General features: G+C 27.5%; 1 protein-coding gene across 2 annotated transcripts in view; it reads left to right on the top strand.

Annotated features, from left to right (window-relative positions):
* Positions 1-7,628: 7,628 nt before the first annotated feature.
* LOC100205467 (uncharacterized) overlaps positions 7,629-26,500 on the top strand; it is a 48,949-nt gene continuing 30,077 nt past the window's right edge. The window contains exon 1 of one of the 2 annotated variants that reach the window (XM_065791439.1): positions 7,629-8,336. In XM_065791439.1, the coding sequence (XP_065647511.1) occupies positions 7,889-8,336 (448 nt within the window). In that variant the 5' untranslated portion in view covers positions 7,629-7,888. The remainder of the gene's footprint in view (positions 8,337-26,500) is intronic. The other variant, XM_065791440.1, reaches the window with a different exon arrangement.

The raw sequence follows: 26,500 nt of genomic DNA, 5'->3' as shown, positions 1-26,500 counted from the left end.
TTGTTACAGCGCTTGCTAGCTACAGTTTTGTTAATAATTGGCCTTAACGTAATGCAAAAATTTAAGTCTATGTTCTTGAAAAGGTTTGCATAGGCTTTGGCCTTGAAACACTTATTCTTGGCCTTGGTCTTGAAACTCTTGTCCTTGGCCTTGAAACAATTATTCTTGACCTTGGCCTTGTAACATGTAGCCTTGGCCTTGCTACGTTGGAATGCTGATGTTGTTTTGATGTCAAAAGTTAAAAAGCAACGTTGTTCCAGGCTCCAACGTCGTTTTAATGTTAACATTCAAACAGTGATATTTTTATTGCACGAGAACGAAAACGAGAACGAAAAAAAAAGCCTTTCGTTTACGAAAACAAAAACTAGAATAAAATTTATTTTAAGAACGAGAACAGAATAAAAACGGTAATTTTAAATTTTCGAACGGAATAAAAACTGAATTGAAAATTATTTTAAAGCGAAAATATTTTCGTTCTAGTTTTATAACGAGTTGAATTGTTTGATATATATAATTATTATATTATAATATGTTATAATGATATATTATTCAAACTTAATTGAATTTTATTCAATTCATTTCGTGTAAATATATTCAAACTGAGAAAAATCAAATTTAAAGGCAAACACTACTACACGATGAGTTTGAGTAAACTTTGTGCTGGAAGAAAGAGGAATAGTTTAGTATGAAAATGGTTTAATTACAATGCGTTATTCGACAAATAAGTATGTTTAGTCTAACTTGATTATAAAAAAGTATGCAATACAAAGTTGAGTGGAATCCAACATATCTTTAAGTTTGTTTATCTGTTTTAGGAATTATTTTTATTTTGAAACAAACGACTCATTTTTATCATTTTAGAGTAAATATTCAATACGAACATATACAAACTTATTTATACATAGGTTGATAAATAGATAGACAAATAAAAAATATATATATACAGACAAAAAATTATACAAAAACGTTTATTTTTTTCTAGCTTCGTTAAGCGAGAAACCATAAGTCTGTACACGTTGAGCTGGAAGAGTCGGAATTAAAGAAATTAATTGAAAAAAAGCATACAAAGATGAAGAGAACAGTAGTGAATAAAAGTGGGCCCACTCTTTTAGAATGGTCCTCAAATCAGAATTAGACGTTGTTTCAATGAATTAATTACAGGAATACCGCATGGCCTAAAGTATAAGTTATTTCGGACAATGCAGCAAATAGAAAATCAAAGATCAAGCTGAACGTGAAACACTTATTGAATTAGAAAACGAGGTGAAGAGCACAGATTTCTGGAAATAAAGACATCTATTAACGAAGTGCTTGGTGACCTTAACATTATTTTACTTGCCAATAGTGAATGGATGCTATTGGCAAATAAAAAAGGCTTCATGATTGTTTCAATCTTTTAGAACCTTTTCTCTGTCCAGCGCTATACCTCAGATATTTAATTTAGAAAGTCACTTTGAACAATTTGGAGATGCCAATGATGTAGCGGTTAAAATGCTTGCAGATCTAAGCCGTCGTTGTTTTTAGCCTCTGACAAAATGTATGCCGAAGGCATTCATTTTGTCAGAGGCTAAAAACAAAATTGGTGTAACACGATTTACCTTCAGCTTGTACATCTGATTTTTCTGCTGAGATTGCTCCAAAAATTAATGCATTAACAAAATAGAAACTGTTAGCGGCAAAACAGTAAGTAGATAAAGTAAACCTCATTCCAGTTAATGAAGCACAAAATGCCCTCAAAAAATGTTTTATTAAAATAAGAAACAGTTCTATGAGCCAAAATGCTTTGAATTTCTGGAAGATGAGACGTACTGTTTACTCACACATTGCACCATTAGCTAAAGACCTCATTGCAGCTCCTGCAACTCAAGCATTTATTGAAAGACTTTTTTAAATCTGTGACTCGCTCACAAATGGATGGAGAAATTCAATGTCAGCGTCATTAAAAATGCGAGTTTTCTTAAAACTAAATTCTTATCTAGCCAAGATGATAATCATATAATCATTACGTCATTTATTAGCAAAATATATGAGTAATTATTAAAGTCTATACAATAATTATTCATTAGTTTTTATTGTTACCAAATTTGAGGAATTTTCATTTTTAATTTTTTTTTTCAGTTATACCTAATAATTGTCTAAAATTTTAAAGTTTTTTAAAATTTTAAAGCCCTAAGGATAGGTTGTTGTTGTGTTTTATTAATAAGGGTTGGGGCCAGGGCTCTGAACCTCTAGCCATGGCACTAAGTGTATAATGTTACATTTTATTAAGTTTTCTCTTTTTTTTTTTGCTTATAGCACCAAGACCTACTTCTTTTAATTATATATGCCTATACTATTTATAAGTAATATTAAATTAAAAGACAAACGAAATTTAAATTAAAATAAAAACTAGAACTAAAATTGTTTTTACATGAACTGTATAAAAACTAGAACAAAATTTATTTACTGAACTGCATAAAAACTAGAACAAAATTTATTTACTGAACTGCATAAAAACTAGAACAAAATTTATTTACTGAACTGAATAAAAACTAGAACAAAATTTATTTACTGAACTGCATAAAAACTAGAACAAAATTTATTTACTGAACTGCATAAAAACTAGAACAAAATTTATTTACTGAACTGAATAAAAACTAGAACTAAAATTGTTTTTACATGAACTGTATAAAAACTAGAACAAAATTTATTTACTGAACTGAATAAAAACTAGAACAAAATTTATTTACTGAACTGAATAAAAACTAGAACTAAAATTGTTTTTACATGAACTGTATAAAAACTAGAACAAAATTTATTTACTAAACTGAATAAAAACTAGAACAAAATTTATTTACTGAACTGAATAAAAACTAGAACTAAAAATTTTGCCTCTAAACTGAATAAAAACTAAAACTAAAAATATTTTTCGAACAAAAATATCACAGTATTCAAGACATTAGTTAATAACGTTTTTCTGACGTTGTTCCGATGTTTGGTAGACTAACGTTAGAATAACACCGTTATGCTGACGTTGGAACATGGTTGGAATTAAATTAACTTGCCTCGCGACCAAAATCTAACAACGGCTCTACGACTTTTTCTTACTGTTTTGCGTTTTTATTGTCGGAAATACCCCATTGTTTCGTAATAGTGCATTAAGACGTGATAATATATCGATTTGTCTAATGTAATAAATGGTGCTACCAAATCCGAGACAGCTCGATATGCCCCTATTCCATTTGAAAAACCTTCGTTTATAAGATGGCTTGCTCGTGAAAAAGTGATGTTTAACACTTTAATGAATTGGGAAGAGCTTAAAGCTTATTTTACTTGTCCCTAACAATCGCATTCAAATTTTACGTCCAGATTCAAAGCAAGACTTTTAAAAGAAATGTTGTCAGACATCGACAGTTTTCTATTTTTTCACATTATAACACCTGTTGTTCAGAAGTTTGAAAGAATGAATAGTCTCTTTCAGCAAAAAAAAGCTGAAATAAATAATCTTTACAAACAAATGAATTTATTTTAAATGAGCTTTAAGAATTTATGACTTTAGCAGCAACAAAAGAATTTATATAAGGTTGACTTAATATAAGGTATACTTTAATAATTTATATAAGGTTGACTTAATATAAGGTATACTTTAATAATTTATTTAAGGTTGACTTAATATAAGGTATACTTTAATAATTTATATAAGGTTGACTTAATATAAGGTATACTTTAATAATTTATTTAAGGTTGACTTAATATAAGGTATACTTTAATAATTTATTTAAGGTTGACTTAATATAAGGTATACTTTAATAATTTATTTAAGGTTGACTTAATATAAGGTATACTTTAATAATTTATTTAAGGTTGACTTTGGTGCCAAATTTTTAAAGGAGTTTAGTTCTTTTTAACAAAAGTGCAAATATTGCATTGACTTTTGTATCAAAATAAAAATTGTAAAAGAAAGATGTTTGTGTGTACTAGATAAAGCTTATTGTCAAGTAACATCTAGACTACCATCATCAATGAAGACATTTATCGCATTTTAATCCAGATATAATTTTAAGTAAAGAATCAAGACCCAATGTTTCTGAACGGCCGTTTTTACATCTAGTAGAAGATGACCTGGACTTAATAGAAGAATTGTTACAAAAAATTGCATTCGTTGATTGGGAAGAAGAAGCAATACTAAGTAGTTCTGGCCATGTGTATTCCAGCATAATAATCTTAAAAACCTTGCAAACTAAACCTTAACTTGTTGATAACACCTGTTAACAATGCTGTAGTTGAGAGGATATTCTCTCTTGTATCTGCCACTAAAACAAAAACCAAAAATAAAATTTCACCAAGTATGTTGGATGATGTTATAAGAATAACATCCGAACTAATTTTTTTTCAGGAAAGTGCTGCAAAGATTTCACCTAAGCTCACTAATTTTAGTTCAGATATAGCGTACAAATCTAATATTTCAGAAAATATTGATGACTTTGAAGTTAATATATAACGAATGTGTAATTAAAAACTAAAAAAAAAAAATTAGTTAAATGTCTTATTTCTCTTAATGAATATGTTTACCCCGAATCAATATAATTAAGAAGCAATCAAAACTTTTTAATAAAGAAATTATTACAACAAGATTAGAATGGATGATTTTAGTTTTAATGAAATACATACAACTGAACAAGTTGAAAGAAAACACTATGTTTTATCTTCATCGAATGATAAAAGAAGAGTAATTGAATGTGCTGAGGATATGACGATTGGGTGACTCTGGCGCAAACTTTAGGTGTCAAATATAAGACAGCATACAACTGGGTCCGCAGTGGAAATTTAAAATTTATTGGAAGAGGTGGTTTTAAACCAAAAAAATTTACCGATGATCAAATCGAAGAAACACTAACATGGATTGAAAGTGACTGTCAGTTGACATTGGTGGCCATTAAAACAAAGATATTAAGACAGTTTAATATTAGCGTCAGCACAACCACAATTGCTGATTACCTCGAAGGCAGACTATTTTCATTTAAAAACGTGCTCAAGGAGTCTACTACAACGAATAGTAATGAAAACAAACAAAAAAGAGCTGAATATGTTAGAAATATTAACGAACACATCACAAATGTTCATCAGATAGTTTGGTTGGATGAAACAAATTTTAATCTTTTTTATAGAAAAACGCAGGGACGTGCCAAACAGAGGAAAAGAGCAATAATGAAAATACCTTCTTCAAAAAGTGCAAACATACATTTGATTGCATCTATATCAACAACAAATGCCGTCATGATGGAATCTCGCAGAAGATCATTTAAAGCAGATTCTTGTAACAAGTGGATGTTGGCTTTGTTTAACCAGTGGGTTACATCCGGGAATCGTTTAAAGGATTCGGTCATCGTAACAGACAATGCTCCATGTCACGCTCGTTTGTAAAGTGTGTTTGAAAATTCACCGGCTCAGTTGTTACGATTAGGACCCTACAGCCCAATGTTAAACCCAGTGGAAGCTATCTGGTCAAAAATAAATATAAACATCAAAAATGTTATTCGGATTCCACCTGTATTCGTTGCCGGGATATATACAACGTACGACCACGCATTACCCAACGATTTTAAATATGGAAGACGTCCAAGTTGGTGCTTAACTGAATATTGCAATGATTTTTAATGTCGTTGTTTAAATTTAAGTTTTAACTTTTTATGTAAATAAATTATTTGTATTTTATTTATTATTCATCTGAAATCTCAATTAAGTTTTTTACAAACAAAAAAGAAAGAAAGTTTTAATTGATTTTACCGCCTAAACCTCAAACAATGCCTTTTTCATGACTTTTTATATTTTATAGATATTATATTATTATTTCTAGCCTTAAATTACAAAGTATATTAGGACTACAAAATTCAAAATAAAAAGAACTTCGTATTCTTTATACTTTTCTCAATTACAACTTTCATGTTCTCAATTACATCTTACGATTTTTTATTTACAACTTTCATGTTCTAAATTACATCTTACGTTTCGTAATTACAACTTTCGAGTTCTCAATTACATCTTGAAAAGGTGTAATATTATATAATTGTGTCGACCAAAATCAAAACAAAAGTTTTATTTGATATGTTAATTTCTTTCGACTTGAATTGTAAATACGTGCTATTATAATATGACATTATTTTAAATGACTTACATAAAAAATATATATTAAATTAAGTAAAACTATTTTTTTAGATTTAATTTTTTGATTAAAAAAAAATATATATAATAATCATTGTTTACTATTAAATTTTTGAATATTTCATTTTTAACTTCGTCGTTATGTTGACATGATCTAAAAAGTCATTATAACAATTTTATCCGATTCCGATTGTCCGATATCTCAACGCGGTTAATGCATGTACTGGAAAATACACGAGTTTTGCGTTTTTATAAAAAGGTTATGTTTCGCTGCATTTTTTTAACCCGAATAATTTTTAGAAAAAAAAGTTTTTTTTTCTCCTAGCGCTTTAGTTTGTTTAAAGTCAAAAAAGTTAAATTTTTTTTTAATTACTCAATTTTAGATATAAAATTTTGCTTTATAGTTGATGGACCATATTTTGGTATAAAATAGTGCTGCTCTCAATGAAGATAAAACATTAAAATGAGAAAACAACTTTTTCAAACAAGTTTTAAGTTATATGTTTAATTTCTAACCAGTCATATGTCTGCAAACATATTAAAGGTCGAAAAAAATTAGTTATTTCAAGTTTAAAATCTGTTTTTTCCATTTTATATGAAAGTTTTTATTAGTATGAGTGTGAAGAACACGCAAATTGACATACGACTAGTTAGACTTTTAAAGTTAAACCTCTTAAGGTTTATTTAAAAGTCTAAGCTCAAAATTCAAACATTATTGTGATGTGAGCCATCCCTATTTTATAATGCCATAAAACTATTTAACTAAAATTCAGGTCTTTAAATTATCATAGATTATATATTTTTTATTTGAATATATATATTTTTTATTTTTTTGTAGAAAATATATATACATATTTTCATACTCCATCGCAAAAGATATGTTAAGTTTTAAACAATATATATATAGATATTGTTTAAACTTAACATATCTTTTAAAACTTAACATATCATATTGTTTAAAAACAAATGTTGCAGACCGGAAAAAAAATATGTTTGATATCACCGAGAACAAACAAGACAAAAAAGTTTGAGAACTTGCATTAACGGCGTTGAGATGATATTGATCCGATTTTATCCGAATCCGATTGTCTTATTTAAGCCAATAAGATTTACATTTTTAAAATTAAACCAATGCGATCGCGATGAAAATAGGAGACCCCCTCAACAGAGCCAAAGTTTTATTACAGCTACTTAATGTGAAAATTAATTTTATGTTAAAATTTAACTTAAATATACTTATAAATATGAATATACAATAAAATCAAATCAAAATTAAACATTTTAAAACATTTTTGAAACAAATTATATGAAATTTTTGTTTGTACTCATTCAAAAAAAAATTATTCGATTTCGCAACATACCTTTTAAAATAGATTTGTACTTAAAAATGTGATGAGAATATTACATATATTAGTAAAAATCTATTTTATTGCATCAATTAAGTTTGCAATTTGCGAAATAATTAAAACATACTTCTTTTTTTTTTTAATAATTTAATTTCACTTGTTATGTAAATGTTGTTAAATGATAATAATTTTTATAATCATGCATATATAGTTTTTGCAGTAAAATATTAATTAAATAAAAAATTCAATTAAATATAATGAACTTAATATGCAAATAATTCTGAATGTCGATTCAAAAAGTCCATGTAAATATTTTTCAAGCCTGTTCACAAATAACATATTTTACAAATACAAAAGTTTACAAATAGAGTTCAGTTGCTTCATTAAAAACTATAGATAAAATGTTCTCGAGGAAAACATTTTTAAAGAAAATTTTTATTATTTTCATTTTATTTTTATTGACATTCATATTTTGGTCAATTATTACAGATGAACTTGTAAATCAGTCAAGTACAATTTGGTTAAAGGACCGACAGTCATTAATGCAAAAATATTTTGATCATCGTAAAAATTTTCCTATAAAAAGCACTCTTCCAGTCTGTGTCGTTCCATTTCTAAATGCATTTAGTAGTGAAGTTTTACCTTTTATGAAGATTCGTAAGCTAGAATGTCCAATTAAACAATATGGCTCAATTGACAGCAAAGGTTTCTTCAAGATTATTTCAACTAAAATGATATCAAATGTGAAATTATTTTATATGTATGGCATCAATATTCTACAAAACGATTTCATTAAAAATTATGGTGTAAAATTTTCCGCACCTATTTATCTTAGATCTTTATCAAACGGTAAGCATTTTTTATTAAATCTTAAGTATATATGTATATACATACATACATACATACATACATACATACATACATACATACATACATACATACATACATACATACATACATACATACATACATACATACATACATACATACATGCATAGATATATATATATATATATATATATATATATATATATATATATATATATATATATATATATATATATATATATATATATATATATATATATATATGTATATATATATGTATATATACATATATATGCATATATATACATACATATATACAGAGTTGTTAGTCTTTGGCCTTGGCCTGGTCTTAAGGCTAAAAATTTAGGCCTTGGTCTTGGTCTTGGCCTTGAAGTTCTTGGCATTGATCTTGGCCTTGAAAATTTTGGCCTTGATTGTTTTGGCCTTGGCCTTTAAAAAAATGCAAATTTTCTTCTTGACTTCGTTGAATTCTGCGAATAAATTTGGTTTATTTTTACAAAATGTGGTTTTATTGTCACGGCACTTGCTACTTACAGTTTTGTTAATAATTGGCCTTAACGTAAGGCAAAAATTGAAGCGTTCGGTCTTGAGAATGTTTGTGTAGGCCTAGGCCTAGAAACTCTTAATCTTGGCTTTAACCTTAAAACTCTTAGCTTTGTAACTTTTGGCCTTGGTCTTGGCCTTGTTAACAACTCTGCATATATATATATATATATATATATATATATATATATATATATATATATATATATATATATATATATATATATATATATATATATACATATACATATGGCATATATGTGTATATATATATGTATATATATATTTATATATATATATACATATATATATTTATATATATATACATATATATATATATATATATATATATATATATATATATATATATATATATATATATATATATATATATATATATATACATATGGCATATATGTGTATATATATATATGTATATATATATATTTATATATATATACATATATATATATATATATATATATATATATATATATATATATATATATATATATATATATATATATATATATATATATATATGTATATGTATATAAAATGTAAAAGAAAGATATATGGGATATGACTAAAAAGCACATTTCATTTTTTCAGAAATAGCATAGCAGCAAAAGATGAACTTTTACTTGTATTAACATAAAATAATAATACTTATCCATTTAAAAAATGATCCCTCAATTTGGTCCAAGCAGTCCAAAAATACAAAAAATTCAAAATTTTGCATTTATAATAGGGGCAGGGGCACTTAAAAATATTTCAAAAATACCATGAGATTTATTTTTGTAATTGATCAATGTAGTTTTGGATTATGTTTTTTTTTTTTGTAAAAATGGTGGGAATGGTCGATCTTACCCATTTGAAATTATTTGTATGGTGGTGGTGGTGGTAATGGTGGTGGTGGTAGAGGGGGTTTGAGGAGGGTTTATTAAATTTTTTTTCTATTTACTATAAATATAACACATTTTTATAATTGTACTTTTTTTTTTATACAAAGAAAGACTATTTTTAGGTTTTTATCCAAGATTTTTTATCTGTTGTTTTGAATTTCAGGCTTTGCTGTTTGAGCTAATTCAAGAGTTAGTTATGCAATTAATTTACAGATAAATATTTATCAGCCAGACACATAGCCATAAATCTTTCATTTAAATGTCAACTGTGTTTTTAAAGTATCTTTAACACATATTTCATGAATCAGCTTTTCTTATTGCAATGATATAATATTAGGACACAAACTGTTAATAACAAACTCCCTGTAGCATAAATCTGGCATGATGTAAAGCCATTGAAAATCTTAACTCAACTTGTTCATAATTATTTCTGTCTTAAAATACTTTCCTTAGCAATTAAATAACAATCAATGCTTCACAAACTGTTGTTTATAACAGAAATTTTGCACTCAGTGCAGCCAAACCTATTCCAAATTGTAATTTAGTTAGAACTAAATTTTTTTTAAATACTTTTTAAATAAAAATAGGAACAACCTCAGTCTTTTTAATTTTTTTAAAAGGCTGGAAATACTGTCTATCTTATTATAAAGTAAACATTATTATAATCTAAACATTTTATTGTCTCCTCAAGTTTTTCACTAATCAACCTTTGTTTGTTTCTTGATGAAATTTTATAACTTATAAATTTTTTTCTTACTTCACTTTTTATTTTGCAAAAAAATTTTTGTGCAACGTTTTTTAAACATGCAATCCTTTCTGATCATTGAGAAAATTTACATCTGGGCGATTCCATGTGAAAACATCCAAGGGATGCAACCCTAAGTCTCAGATTTTGCTGATTTTTAAACCACTTAAAGATTTTAGTAAATTATGAACATCCTGAAAATTTTATCATCTAATATCAATCAGTTCCAAAGATATAGCTATTTTAAGTTTGCCTCCAACCAACAAAAATCCGCCATTTTAAAAAATGGTTTTGGTCCTAGTTTCTGTTATAAGTGTGTTGGAAAGCTGAAAATTTTTTTTTCAGAATTTGTCCTGAATAGTTAAGTTAAAGTTATTAGAAAGAATTGGAGAGTGGTCTTTTCTAAAACAGAAATAAAAACATGGTCAAATCTACTTAAGTTTAGTGCTGAAAAACAGGTATTTTGATAAATTAAACGAGGAAAAAAAGGTGTAATTTGACTGTTTTGTAACTGAAACTGACTTGGCGACATCAAACTGTTCTTTTAGTTGTTGTTGACTAGCTGTTTCTGTTTTCTTTGTAATTTTATAGAATCTGATCCTGAAAAAGTAGTTTCAAAGGTACTAAAAAAAACAAAAACATCTTCAAATATACTTAAATTTATTACTTATAAAACATTATTTTCATATTTATCAAACTAAGACAAATAAACTTAAAAAAAAAAAAGGCTCCAAAACAAATAGAGCACTTGAAAAGAAGTTCAAGAAACAAAAGTAATACACTAAATTTAAAAAATTAAAAACTCAAAAAAAATTAAAATTTATTAGTTATAGTGTTATCATCAATGTTATATTACATCAATGTTATATGTTCACCCTGATTTTGTTGTTGGGACTTTGATTACTGCAATTAAACTCGACAATGGTACCCAACAGATATCAACTCTCTGTGGCCAAATGAAGTTTTGAGAAGGACTGTGAGGGTGCATAAACTTAATTTGAATACCATTTGTTGTAATATCTATCTCTGCAACCATGCCTATCCACCAAAAGGAATCGTACTTGCATGCAACAAAATCATTTAGGTTTGGTACAATTAAAACATCAGGCGTTACTGCTTTTGACAGTGTAAATATGTCAACACATTGATGTTCGCTTGTTCTTTTAAAACTAATTTCAAATTTTGAAATGAGTATATAATGATGATAACTTCTGGTACCTGGAATAGTACATTGTTGTTTATTCCAATAATAACTTTGTATTTCATCCTGTATAACAAATTGATAGTTCTCTGCAAAATCTGCCTGTATATAATACATTCATTGTAACCTAAATTATTTTTTAGCTCTTTCAAATAGCGAGTTTGGCATTTAGCAATATATGAATGTGAAGATAGTTGATTAATGTGAGAAACAACTAGTTCTTTATATTCAAATAAGTTAACTGTCTGAGTAATTAATTGTGATCTATCAGTACTTTGCCATTGATTAACTTGAATTTCTTCTTTGTCAATCTCAATTAACTCCTCATCTAAAAATGCCTTTAAGTTATCATAACCTGGACATTTGGCACATCTATGAACCATGCATTCATTATTGCTTGTATCACAAACGAATTTTGGCATTAAATCTTTGTATATAACATTCCATTGGATAGCATTTACAAGCAAAATTGAGTTTTGATGGTAAATACAAACACATACAGAGTGTGTACTGTTTGGTCCCACACTAATACACCATTTTGTACGCAAACTACAAAACTTTGAAAATCCTATTTTAAAATTAGGATATTTACTTTTAAAATCAATATAAAGCTCATGAAGGTTGCTCAACAATAATCTTTTTTGTTGTGGAGGACCACTTTTAACCTTATCACAATCTTTTTTACCAGGCATGATTCTATAATGTTCATCTTGTTGAAAAAAATCTTGAACCAAAGCTGTAAGAAAGTCAGGTAATTTTTTGCCTATTTTCTTATCAGGTATAGCAAAAATTTCATTTTCACTTTTAAGTTTCCTAGCACGTCGTATGAGATGTTCAGAAACTTCAAAATATTCTGAAGCATATTTTCTAAACCAAGATTCAGGTGTAAGTGTTAAAATTTGAATTTTTGTTTAAAATGGTTCAACTTTAAGTTTTTCTTTCATTAAAATTGTCAAATGATCAAGATCATTTGCTTTTTTTTTATCTGTAGGATGGCTGGGAAAAGTTGAGGCTACACTTAAGTTATCTATACTTACTCCATAAGCACTTGCTGCTCCTTTTTCCATTTTGAAGCTTTGACTAATTTTCTTTTTGCTGTTACAACTCCTTGATGCTTTGCGACACCATGAACTTTAATTGGCAAGACTCCAATTGATATTAAAGAGTTGTCTAACTGTTGTTTATTACAAGATTTACCTTTAACAAATGGCACATCATCATCAATTTCACACTCCATTTCATTATCAGAAACTTCATCACAATTTGACAAAAACTGAATACATGAGCGATAAAATTTCCATCCTGGTTTATAGTCTTGATTTTTGGATTTAAGGTTACGAGCCATTTCAAGAGATATTTTTTTGTTTTTGTTTTGTTATTCACCTCCTCAAGGCCAAGAAGGCCACTACAGATGAGGAGGCTACTTAATAGTGGTTATAACCCTCTCTTAACTCTATAACTCCGAAACACGAACCTCGACGAACAAGGTCGCTGCGCGGAGTAACAAGTTGAGCGCGGTACTACCAGGGACGTGGTGGGGATCGAACTCGGAACCTCTCGCTTATGAAGCGAGCGCTTTACCACAACACCACTACCGCATATATATGATATATACATATATAGATATGGTTGTTTGACCTAAAATAAAATCATTAACTTTTAATAAATATACTCTGCTTCTAAAATTATATGTATATATATATATATATATATATATATATATATATATATATATATATATATATATATATATATATATAATGAAATTGTAAATGTAAAATGAGAATTGTAAATGTAAAATGAAAAAAAATTTTTGTCAAATAATATTCTACTAATTTATAATTGCTCTGTTCTTTTAAGAGCATTGAGCACTCTATTTTGTAGAATACATTTTAAAATTGTTTAAATATATATAAATATATATATATATATATATATATATATATATATATATATATATATATATATATATATATATATATATATATATATATACATATACATATATTACCTTTAACCTTCTTTTTGTGCTACAGACTACAACCAAAGAATGTTGTGATGTTTATTAAAACATCACAACACTTATCATTCTTTGGCTGTAGTCTGTAGCAAGCCAAACCTCCAAATATAAGTATCTTAGTATCTTGAAAATCCTTTTCTAGATTACAAAAATGTTTCAATCCTTGTTTTCGAACAAAACATATTTTGTGACATTCATCATTTAAAATGTTTCCAAATCCACAAGATTCCATTTTATTAATATACTATTATTTATTATCCCTAAAAAAGATGTATATAAAATGTATAATTCATTCAATGTGTTCATGGGGTCAAGGTTGTTCAGGATTAGAAAACTTTACATCATTAATAAGCATTCTAACTTTAATTTTACAACATTATAAACATTATAAACATAAATAATAAAACTACTAAAAAGCAGAAACGGCAAGTCTAAACAACAACATCTAAAAGAACATGTCAATATAGGCAAAACTGTTTCAGTTAAAAAACTGTCAAATTACATCTTTTTTTTTCTCGTTTAATTTATCAAAATACCTGTTTTTCAGCACTAAATTTAAGGAGATTTGACCATGTTTTTATTTCTGTTTTAGAAAAGATCACTCTTCAATTCTTTGTAATAACTATAACTTAACTATTTAGGACAAATTCTAAAAAAAAAAAAATCGAGCTACATCGGCATTTTGTGAGTGGACTCGCCCCAGTAAAATTGTGGTAAACATTTAAATTTTAGGTGTTATATTCGTTTTTAAATATTTTATGTTGTTTCATTGGATTCTTTGGCCCAAAATATGTAAAGGTACAAATTTTCAGCTTTCCAACACACATATAACAGAAACTAGGACCAAAACCATTTTTTAAAATGGCGGATTTTTGTTGGTTGGAGGCAAACTTAAAATAGCTTTGGAACCAATTGAAATTAGATGATAAAATTTTCAGGATGTTCATAATTTACTAAAATCTTTAAGTGGTTTAAAAATCAGCAAAATCTGAGACTTAGAGTTGCATTTTCAAAAAAAATTGGATGTTTTCTCATGAAATCACCCATCTTCTTGTCTGCTTTTTAAAACTTTTGTTTTATCTTTCAAGATGATATCTTCACAGTTTTTTTAATTTTCATCAAATAAATCCTCTTCTTTTAAAAACCACATTTTTGTCTAATTAGTTTTGTGTTTGTTTAAATTCTTTCTATTCCTTTTTAAGTCAGCAATCGTGTCTCTAAATGGCAAATTGAAAGTTAAAAGAGTTCACTAAAAATATTGTAATCAAAAAAAAAAATATATATATGATATTTTTATCATGAAAATATACTACTATATTATTAAGTTAATTTTAATTTGGATTGACTTGTAAATTTATAAGCATTTTACTATAGTAATAATAAACATCTGGTATGTTAGTCTGATTAGAATGGTCAGTTTTTTAACCATGAGATGTCCTCTTATTTCAATAGATTAAGCGGTAAAAATATAGACATGTAGCTATATTAATTGAAGCTTTAGAAATGATTGGAAAATTAATACATTGCATAACCTCTGTAATACAATTTTCTTAATAAGCAATTGTGTTTTGGGTTATATATTATGCGTTATGTATTATATATAATATCAATTCTTTTTCCAACATGAAAAACTTCACAATGAGATTTTTTTTGCAACAATTGCTTGTTGACATTATTTTGACTTACACGCGAAAAAAAAAAAGTTCAGCTTTATGTGATTAAAAATTTGACCAAAATTCCTGAAGTTTTTATTCACGTAAAGCTGATCAATTACTGAGTAAAATCAATTGCTTTTTTTTATTTACCTGGCCTAATAAATTTAACAAGAAAAATTCACTATTTAGTATCAATGGGTAAAAGTTGATCTTTGCATACTATTTGCTCAAATTATATTACACGCACTTATTGAAGATATATATATCTTAAATTATACTTTAGTTAATAGATAAAGATACAAACATCGATGTTTATTTAAAAAAAAACGATTTGTCGCACCCTGAAAACAATATCAATGTGTGCTAAATTTGGTGTGTGTTTACACACCATTTTTTTTTTTTTTTTTACCATGCTGTTTGCTGAATTAAGTCTGACGAAGTTGTTTTGTTCAGAATTGGTAAAAAGTAACGTTACGACTGTCGTGCTTCATAAGTTAATTTTAAAAAAAGTTTAAGACTTTAATGCTGTAACTTTTGCATACTAAATTATATGATAGTATTTCACATTTTTGGTAAGTTTCAAGTCATTTCCATTTTTGGTTTATTTTTAATAGCTTAAAGAGTGTCAAATGTTACTACCGCCTCTCTCGTGGAATTGCCCATATATACATATACATATATATATATATATATATATATATATATATATATATATATATATATATATATATATATATATATATATATATATATATATATATATATATATATATATATATATATATATGGGTAATTCCATATCAAATCACCCAAAATTTAGGAAATATTAAACCATGGGTCTCATATTTTCTTTAAACTTCTTTGGCTGTTGCATGTTACAAAGAAAGGTTCACACAAAAAATTTTGGCCCAGAATGTTGAACCGTTCCTGAGATATTTCAATTATAATATTGATCTGGTTTCCTATAAAGAAAAATTTCCACAAAAATATTTTCATTATATTTCGAAAAAACATTTTACTTTAAACCATTTTTAGAAAATCTTGTCGTTGTTACTATAAAAGTCACAAGTCATGATTAGAAGTAGCTTGAATATAAATTCTGTAAAGAAACTCTAGAAGCTTTGTAAACAAAAGATTGCCAGAAGTGGAACAAAGCCAGGGTGAACAAGATGATGAGGAATTTGTAATATCATCATTCAAAGTAAAAAGACAGGAAATCAACATAGATCTTGAACTATTAGTGCTTTACTTTGAAATTTTGAATATGTCTTTTCTAAAAACTCATTCAAAACTATCAAAACATATACTCTCGAAAGGAGAAAATGTGTTATGAAACAAATAGCTTTAAAAAAATTGATGAAAACTTTGATTAGAAGCTTGGTAAAAAGGAAAATTCTTTATTCTGAAAATAGAACTATTGTTCAACTTTTCACACTGGAACCACTAGAAGTATAAAATAACTTTGAAGTTACAGAATACCAGGCAAAGATGGCAATAGACAGATTTTAAATAAAAAAGACTGTTTTTATATTTTATAAAGGTAAAGTCTTACGTAAAGATGGAGAAGATTCTATTAAAATAATTTATGACTCAAGTGTTCAACATGTCCTGCCGACAAATGCGCATCTTACATAAATTCGTGGATTCAGGCTGGCATGGAATCTTTTGTTCCCTCTCGACAATTCCAGGTCAAGCCTCACGCTCTTCCATGACAAAGCTGAATTGTTTGCTAAAAACTTTTCATCAATATCATCTCTTGATTCCACTAGTTGCGTTCTACCTGATATTACCAACAAACAGGTTGACCCATTCCTTGACATTCGTATCACTCCAGCTTCTGTATCTAAAGTGATTTTCTGCCTAGACTCTTCTACAGCTTGTGGCCCAGACAACATACCTGTTATTGTCTTGCAGAAGTGTTCTCCGGAGCTGTCGTCTATACTCTCAAAACTATTCAACAAGTGCTTATCAGAGTCTTGTTTTCCAGCCTGCTGGAAAGTGGCATCTGTTATCCCTATTTTCAAAAATGCTGGAGAGCGATCTGATTTGTCCAACTACCGTCCAATTAGTCTTCTTCCTATCATAAGCAAGGTTTTTGAATCTTTAATTAACAAACACTTAATTTCTCTTATTGAATCTAATAACTTACTTTCTGACCATCAATATGGATTTCAATCTTCTCGTTCTACAGCTGATTTGCTAACAGTAATAACAGATAGGTTTTATCATGCATTAGATAAAGGTGGAGAGGTTAAGGCTATCGCTCTTGACATTTCAAAAGCTTTTGATAAAGTTTGGCATGCTGATCTTCTCCATAAGCTTTCTTCTTATGGTGTATCTGGCAACATCTTTAAGATTATTGAATCCTTCCTTTCCAATCGTAGTATAAAAGTTGTCCTCGATGGACAGCACTCTTCTTCTTATTCTGTAACTTCAGGGGTTCCTCAAGGTTCTATCCTTGGCCCTATACTCTTTTTAATTTACATTAACAATCTTCCAGATATTATCACATCTAAAGTGGCATTGTTTGCTGATGATACTACCATTTATTCTTGTCGTGATAAGAAACCAACACTCTCTGATTGCTTGGAGGGGGCATTTGAGCTTGAAAAGGATCTCACTTCTGCTTCAGCATGGGGCTTACAGTGGCTGGTGAACTTCAATACAGATAAAACTCAATTTTTTTCAGCCAATCGTTATCGCAATAATTTAGATCTTCCTATATTTATAAACGGTGATAAACTCGATGATTCATCTGCTCTTCATCTTCTAGGATTAACTCTTACTTCCAACTTTTCTTGGAAATCATATATCAAATCAGTTGCAAAATTAGCATCTGCTAAGGTTGCAATAAATCTCAAATCCGGCCTTGTATGGAATACTGTTGCCATATCTGGGGCGGATCTTCTAATGATGTCCTTTTTCTTTTAAACAAGGTGCAAAAACCCATTGTAAACATAGTTGGACCTGCTCTTGCAGCCAACCTCTAATCATTATCACATCGTCATAATGTTGCTTTTCTTACTCTTTTCTACAAATGCTATAATGGGCACTGCTCTAAAGAGCTAGCGTCTCTTGTGCCATCAACTAAAACTCATTCTCTTGTTACTTGTCATTCAATTGTCTCATCCCTTTTCTGTGATTGTTCCCAAGTCCTCCAAAAATGCTTATTCGTTTAGTTTTTTCCCTCGAACATCAGCTCTTTGGAATTCGCTTCCTTCATTATGCTTTCCTGATTCATATAATTTGCAATCCTTTAAGTTGTCCATCAATCGTTATCTTGCTCTACAATTTTCATCTTTTCTCTTTCAGTAACTTCCAACTTTAATTAGTGGCTGCTTGCAGCCTTGTTGGAAGCAAAATGTTTTTTAAAAAGAATAAAACAATGCCCGGAAAAAAAAGTTTATGTAAGCATTAGAAAGAACATCAGGAAACAAAAAAAACTCCTTTTGTGTAATTTAAAAAAACTGTGTATTACACAAAGAAAAAAATCCTGAAACACAAATAAGCTACTTAAAATTTAATTCATTTGGAACTTCAAATTCATTTGGACCGTTAATTGATGCATTTTGTCAGGTGCAAGTGTTACATATTTTATTTGTTAGTTATTGATAAAGCCTGTAAAGATCTACTCTCAAAAACTGTTTGCTCAGTAAAAAACAAAGAATACATTCTTGCACGAGTTATACTTTTCCTGGTAAAGAGCCCTTCATCACCTACTTTTATGAGATTTTTGGAAAATATGAAGATGATTTTGAGATAAACTACAGCAATGACAAACTACAGATTGTACAGCACTATTGGGTTTGACAGCTCCTACATTTCTTGAACTATTAGTGCTTTACTTTGAAAAGGTACAAACTCATTCTTTAATTGTCCACCCTCAATCACAGGAATCTAATCAACTAAAGCAAAATATGGATCAATTAAGCATAATAATTATTGGCAACTTTGCAGAAAGTTATGCTTTTGTAGTCCAAGATGAAATACAGAGCTATCACTGAAACACCTAAAATATTTTTTGATCTGTTATGATATAATATAAAGACGATGAAAATGTACTAAAACATATTTCTTATTGTTTTATATTAGCTGGCGTTACACACTATGTAACCCATGTGTACAAAGTATTTGATCTAATCTAACCCATATTACAAACAAAATTTTTCATTCTGTCTAAATTAAATTTATCCACTGATGGTTGTACAGGGCAATAAAAAAAATGTAAAAGCTTTTACAATCTATGCCAAATAGCAAGTTAATTGGGGCTTAAAGCTAAATGAAACCTTTTTTTAAATGTTCCAGGGAAAGTTATTATGAGATGGGATGGGTATTACTATGAAAAAGTTGACAGCATAAGAAAGTGCAAAACCACCAAACCAAAACAAAATTCTACTGTTTTATTTCCAATTTAAACATATTAAAAAAACTATCTGTTCCATAAGCTTGCTCTAGTTCTGCTAGAAAGTTGATGCTTGAAAAAGCGCAAATGGAACAAATGCAAAATGGAAAAAGTATTGTGAACTATTAAAAAAAACTTATACCTTCAGTACCATAAAAAAACTTGTATATTTTTAGGTAACTTTTTAAAATATAACTAATTTATCTTTATTATATTTACAAATATTTTTCTTGAAGAAGTAATATATTTTTGAAATTATAGTTTTATATGTTACTGTTATTTTTCCAGTTAGATTTTTGGTGACATATAAGATTATAATTAACTTGAAATATTAAAAGGAAAAAAATTATTTGAACAGGGATGTTTTGAGATATTGGGTCCCAAAGTTGAGTCATAAACTAGTTGTTTTATTGTTTTTTTAAGCATATTTCTGTCATATTTCAGTATTTTAAGTAAATTTATTGAACTCTGCATCAAAAAAAAAATAATAATAATAATAAATGTTTATTTTCATATTTCTGCTATTGTTATTCTATATTTTATTAATGTATTTAATGTCATAAAAACCAGGTCATTTTAGGAAACCAGGTCAATTTTAAAATTGCTATATCTTGTCAACTGATCAACATTTTTAGCAGAAATTTTGCATACAATGTTTTTTTATATAAATAGGAATGTCAGAAGATGAAAGAAAAGGGAATGACACATGATTCAATTGGGTGATTTGATGTGGAATTACCCAATATTTCAGCACATACTTAATTAAAACCAACATATTAAATACCAATTAAAAGGTTTTATGTTTACTATTATGTTTTGAATGAGTATTGATAATTAAATCAACTTATTTTAATTGATGAAAAAAAGAATGATTTTTGATGACTTCAAAAGTTTGCAAAGTAATTTATATTTAAAAAAGTTTTTCAACAATATTTGATCAAAATTTATTAGAAATGCAAAATCACACTACTATTTTGTAGGACTATCTTTACAATCAAGAAAAGCTCAAGGCATAAAGTTAATCAAATTAGTGCAAACATCAATCGGAATTGAGTGGAATACTTCTTTGATTATTTGTATAAAAAAATTAGCATGATTTGTAAGCTTGATGTCTAATATTTAGCAATCAACATGTTCCAATAGATAATAAATGACATCTAATCTCAACTAAGCCAGTTAATTGTGATATCAATTTCAAAACACAAACTTTACTCTTTTTGAAGAATTCTTGAACCAATTTTCCTGTCTATTTGGGATCCTTTTCTTAATAGTATACTCATCTACAAGGCATTTTAAACATTGCATGAGGTAACACAAAGGTCTTACATATGTCTTTGTATATTTCTTAATCAATAGCTCCAATATAACTATGGAGCAGATCAATACACTCCTCAATGTTTTACGGTAAGTAGTTGGGATTTAGGATCATATTTTTTACCTACTAAACATCAAACAAACTTGGTTACATCTGAACTGCTTTACAGTAATTCCATGCAACACATTAATGCGTTTTTAATCGAGAAAACAAAAGCAATATTTACATTTTGAATATAAAAATAAACTTTATTATAATATTGCAATGACCTAACTGTATTATAAAAACTAAATTTTTCATAATTTTTATTTACATTTTTACAAAAATAACTCGAAATACGCGCATCACAACATGAAATTGATTTGTCATGCAGTGACACTCTTATTTTTGCAATAAATCATAAAATAGAAATTAAAAAATAAATAGAAATTTATCCTTAAGAATATTTTTTTTACCAAAATAATATAAATTTTAGAAAATTTTTTATACATATAGATATTATAAAACTGCATTTCCTCAATAAAAGCAAAACATCGAGGCATGTGGAATTGCTGTTTACTAGACGTTTTTTTATTTTACTCTGAATTTTTATTACTAAAAAGAGTTTTTTGTATAATGTTGACTCCACTTTAGATGCTGAAATGTTAATTCTTTTTTGTACATTTCAGTTTTTCAAGGAAATCAATGGATTTTAGGATGAAAATCTTAGAAAAACATTTGTATGATGTAAACAATGTTTGTAGTCGATACATCAGCAATTTTTAGGGAAAGATGTGAAAAGCTTTAATAAGTTTGTAAATTTTTTAGCTCATTAAAATCATTAATTTTTAAATTAAAGTGTGTTAATTAAATTATCAATATTCGTTCAAAACATAACAGTAAAAATAAAAATCTTTTAACTGGTAATGTCTTGGATTTAGTGAAGTGCTGAAATATTAATAAAATTAATTTTTATTAGCCTGTCTGCAAATTTTTGGACACTACTGTGTGTGTGTGGATTTGGCCAACTCTAAGACAAGTTTACCCCAAAAATGAAAATACAAGGTTAAGGTCAATTTTTTTCGGACAAAGCTTTAATTCTAGTTTGCAGTTGCTTTACGTTTTTTGCTTGCCAGTTACGCTCATGCACTTTGCCTTTCAAATTAGCCCAAAAGTTTTTGATTTGGGCTGGCGATAGTCAACTTGGGATAGTCAACTTTTTTTGACAAAATTGATGTTTTAAGTCTCACAAAAGTTAATCACAGTTTTGGAATAATGCGATGAGACCAGGTGCGGCCAAAATACATAACTACCATCGGTTTGATGAGCCTTGATGAACAGCACTAATCTTTCCTCAATATAATCCATTTCATAGATTGCTTTAATGACTGCAAGACTGCTGGGGACAAAAAATGGCTTGGAAATACCTTTGTCAGAAGCAGCCAGCCAGAGAAGCAACTTGGGTTCAAACTTGTGCTTTTTGGGAAATTTAACGCTCGGTGTAGCCTTGTCTCTGTCGCTAGATTAGTAGGTGCTGTTTCCGTTGATTGTTGAGTGCGACAGCATGAAGAAAGATTACCTTTATCTTGATTTTCCTTGAACATTGTGGTAAAGGCGATCAATGCTGGTTTTGATTTGTTCATTCTGGCTCTCTTGTCAATCAGGTATACCCTGTTTTGTATAGGTTTTGATATCAGTGTACTTGGTAAAAGTTTTAATGATATGTAAATGACTGCATCCAAATTTTTGACTGGCTTGCCTCATTGAAACTCAGTCACAGATGTTATCAAATATGGTTCTCAGATGCTTGATCACTTTGGGGGTCATGATTTTGGCCAGATGACCACTTCCTTGTACTCTTTTGTGTCCAGAATCATTCTCAGCATGTTTGATTATATCATAGATAGTGCTTCTTGGAATTTAGCATTAAAGTGATTTACTGTAATCTTTTTACCCTGCAATTTATTATTCAAATAGAACTCGTAAATCCGTTTTCTTATCTCTTCTTGGTTAGACATCGTTATTTTTTTAATTTTTATTATCTTGTGATAAAAAAACTTGTGAATTAACTTAGAGAATTAAATAAGCTTTAAAATGGGTTTAAGAATAAAAAAAAAAGTTTAGCTTGTGGCATTTAAAAGTCAGTTAAAGTTAGTTCGGATTTGTAGTAACGACCCGTTTTTTGCGCAAGCTATTGTGCAAGTTATCTGTTTATTCATTAAAAAGTTGCTGATTAGATATAAAAGTTACTTGTTACAAGCATATAATAAAAATAATTTGTTACATGTGACGTTAATGTTACAAGTATAAATGCATAACAAGTGTTGTTTATTGCATCATGAAAACTTATAAAATAAACTGTTTTTGAAAAAATTCTTTAGTCAAGGGTTTTCTTTGGGTTTTCACACAAGCTATATATTTATTCATTAACAACTTTACTTATTCGTTAGAAAATTTGATAAACAAAGAGTTATAAAAGTTTTTACTGTTTATAAAAAAGATTTTTTAATTTTATGAATTATTACAACAGTTAAAGTTCCACAACAAAAGTGTTTATATAACTGCAATTATCTTTAGCAAAACATTTGATTGTGCATTATATTTTATCAATTTGCTAAAATTGTGACCAATTTATATAAGTTATTATATGTAAATTCATTACATAAAATAAAAATTATTATGCAATAATGAATCAATGCTTTAACATAAAAATATTATAAACTGAATCAATGCTTTAACATTGATAATTTAGCATAAAGGCATAGCATTGACTAAGATTTGAAAAAGAAAAAGATTTGTGACAGAATATTATCAATTTATTCTTTTGTAATGTCATTATTATAAGAAACTGATTTTTTATTTAAAAAACCAATCAGTAGTCCCATCTAATTACAAACATTTGCATTTCAATTTGTACTCTTTTAATTTTTTTTTTTTTACCATGACCGTTCCTTTAAAAAATCATTGCAGTTCGTTATGCAATTTTATTTAATTAAATTGGTTTATTTCAAAAATGACTGTTTTGCATTTTCATCTTAGATACAATGGTAATGTTTTTCTTTAACAAACAACTTTGCAAACTTGACCATATTGTTATTAATGTTAAAGTGATATTAAATGATATTTCACATAAGGCTTTTAAGAAAAAACATCTCTGCACTGCATATTTGTGTTTGAAATAAAAAAATATTTTTTATCAATTCTATTATAACTTTGTATTATAATTATGTAATATTTATAAATATATATATTTTTGCCATAACCGTTCCTTTAAAAAGTCAATGCAGATCGTTATGCAATTGTATTTAACTAAATTGGTTTATTTCAAAAATTACTGTTTTTCGTTTTCAACTTAGATACAATGATAATGCTTTTCTTTAATAAACAACTTTGCAAACTTTACCAAATTGTTATTAATGATAAAGTGATATTACATGGTATTTTGCACTAAGGCTTTTAAGAAAAAACATCTCTGCACTGCATATTTGTGTTTGAATTAAAAAAATATTTTTTAGTAATTTTATTATAACTTTATATTATAATTATGTAATATTTATAAATATATAATAATAAAATTTTTATTATACAAAATTTTTTTTATTGTAGTTATAGAATAAATAATAATTCCACAAGTTATTAGCCATGTATAGTTAAATATAATCTCAAGCACTACAAAAAAAATCAGGGATTGTTATGCGAAAAAATAAACAATTGCATTTTGCAAAAAAAGCAAAAAAAGTCAATCTGAAACATGTAGTAGTAGTATATATTTGTCACAACAAAAGTAAAAATAATTGACAAAATAAAAATCATAGAATGTCAGATTATAGTTAGTTTTTGTGAAGCTCATATTGCAACTTTCACTAAGGATAGCTGCGAGCTGTAGTAACATTAGAGCTTATCGAGGCTCGCTTTAAAACTGTTGACAGTTGGAGAACCGATTACTCCATCCGGTAACATATTCCATGCATTGGCAATGCGATTGTTGAAAAAGTGGAAACGAGCTAAATTATTGCTGTACTTTTCACGGTGAATTCTTTCTCTGTGATTTGCTCTTGGTGGAATTGCGATGAGAGGAAAGTGCCAGTTGACTATGTCGATGTTATTAATAATTTTATATTTTTGGATGAGGTCACCACGTTTACGACGTTCAACAAGAGAAGATAAGCCAAGTTGTAAACATCTGGACTTGTAGTCTAACTTTTTTAGTTTGTCTGGTATTTTTGTGGCTCTGCGCTGTATTGATTCAATAGTTCGTTCATCCTTCGCCATATGAGGGTTCCAAGCTGGAATTGCAAACTCAAGTGAAGGACGGATGTAGGTGGAGTAGAGTTGTTTCCATAAAGAAGCATCACGAGATTGGAAAGTGTGTAGTTTGCCTTTTTTATTTGATATAGCTTGCACTAGAATTTTTAAGTTTTCTCATCAATATCTAAAAAAAGAGAAGAAAAGAAAGTGCTTTATATTATATATTAAGGTGGTCCTTAAAACAACTTTTTTTTTAAATGTCTGCTCAAACACTCAAAATATGTTCTATATAATAAAATAATACTAGAATTTAAAAATTTTTTAAAAAAAATTTTTTTCAGGGGTAGCTCAAGACCCTTAAACATCAGACGGGTCCCTATAATTATCAAAAAAATAGTTCTTCAAAAGTATATCATGTTGGGTCTCAAAAGAAGCAAAATTATATAAAAACTTTAAAAATAATCATCATTTTATAAAAAACATTAAGAAAAAAAATTATATTAAATTTTTTTTGTAAAAATGCATATTTTTAGTTTTTAGTTTAAAATGTCATTTTATGGCCAGTGAAATCTAAAATAATTTTATAAAATGATGATTGTTTTTGAAGAAACAAAAGTATATAAAATATTTTTGTTTCTTTTGAGACTCAACACGATATACTTTTAAAGAAGTATTCTTTTAATAATTATAGGGACTCATCTGATATTCAAGGGTCTTGAGGTACCCCTTTTTTTCAATCTAATATTATTTTATTATTTAGAACACATTTAGAGTGGTTGAGCAGACATTTAAAAAAAAAAGTTGTTTTAAGAACCATCCTAATATATATATATATATATATATATATATATATATATATATATATATATATATATATATATATACATACTTACATATATATATATATATATATATATATATATATATATATATATATATATATATATATATATATATATATATATACATATATACATATATACATATACATATATATATATATATATATATATATATATATATATATATATATATATATATATATATATATATTGCAATATATGCAATATATTCACAATTTTTATCAGTCCATATAATTAAGAAACTAAATTTTATCAGTCCCTATAATTAAGAAACTAATTTTGCAGGAT

The sequence above is a fragment of the Hydra vulgaris genome, chromosome 02 (assembly GCF_038396675.1).
Source record: "Hydra vulgaris chromosome 02, alternate assembly HydraT2T_AEP".
Lineage (NCBI taxonomy): Eukaryota > Metazoa > Cnidaria > Hydrozoa > Anthoathecata > Hydridae > Hydra > Hydra vulgaris.
The sequence above is the reverse complement of the archived record's forward strand: the minus strand, read 5'-3'. Positions and strand labels throughout refer to the sequence as shown.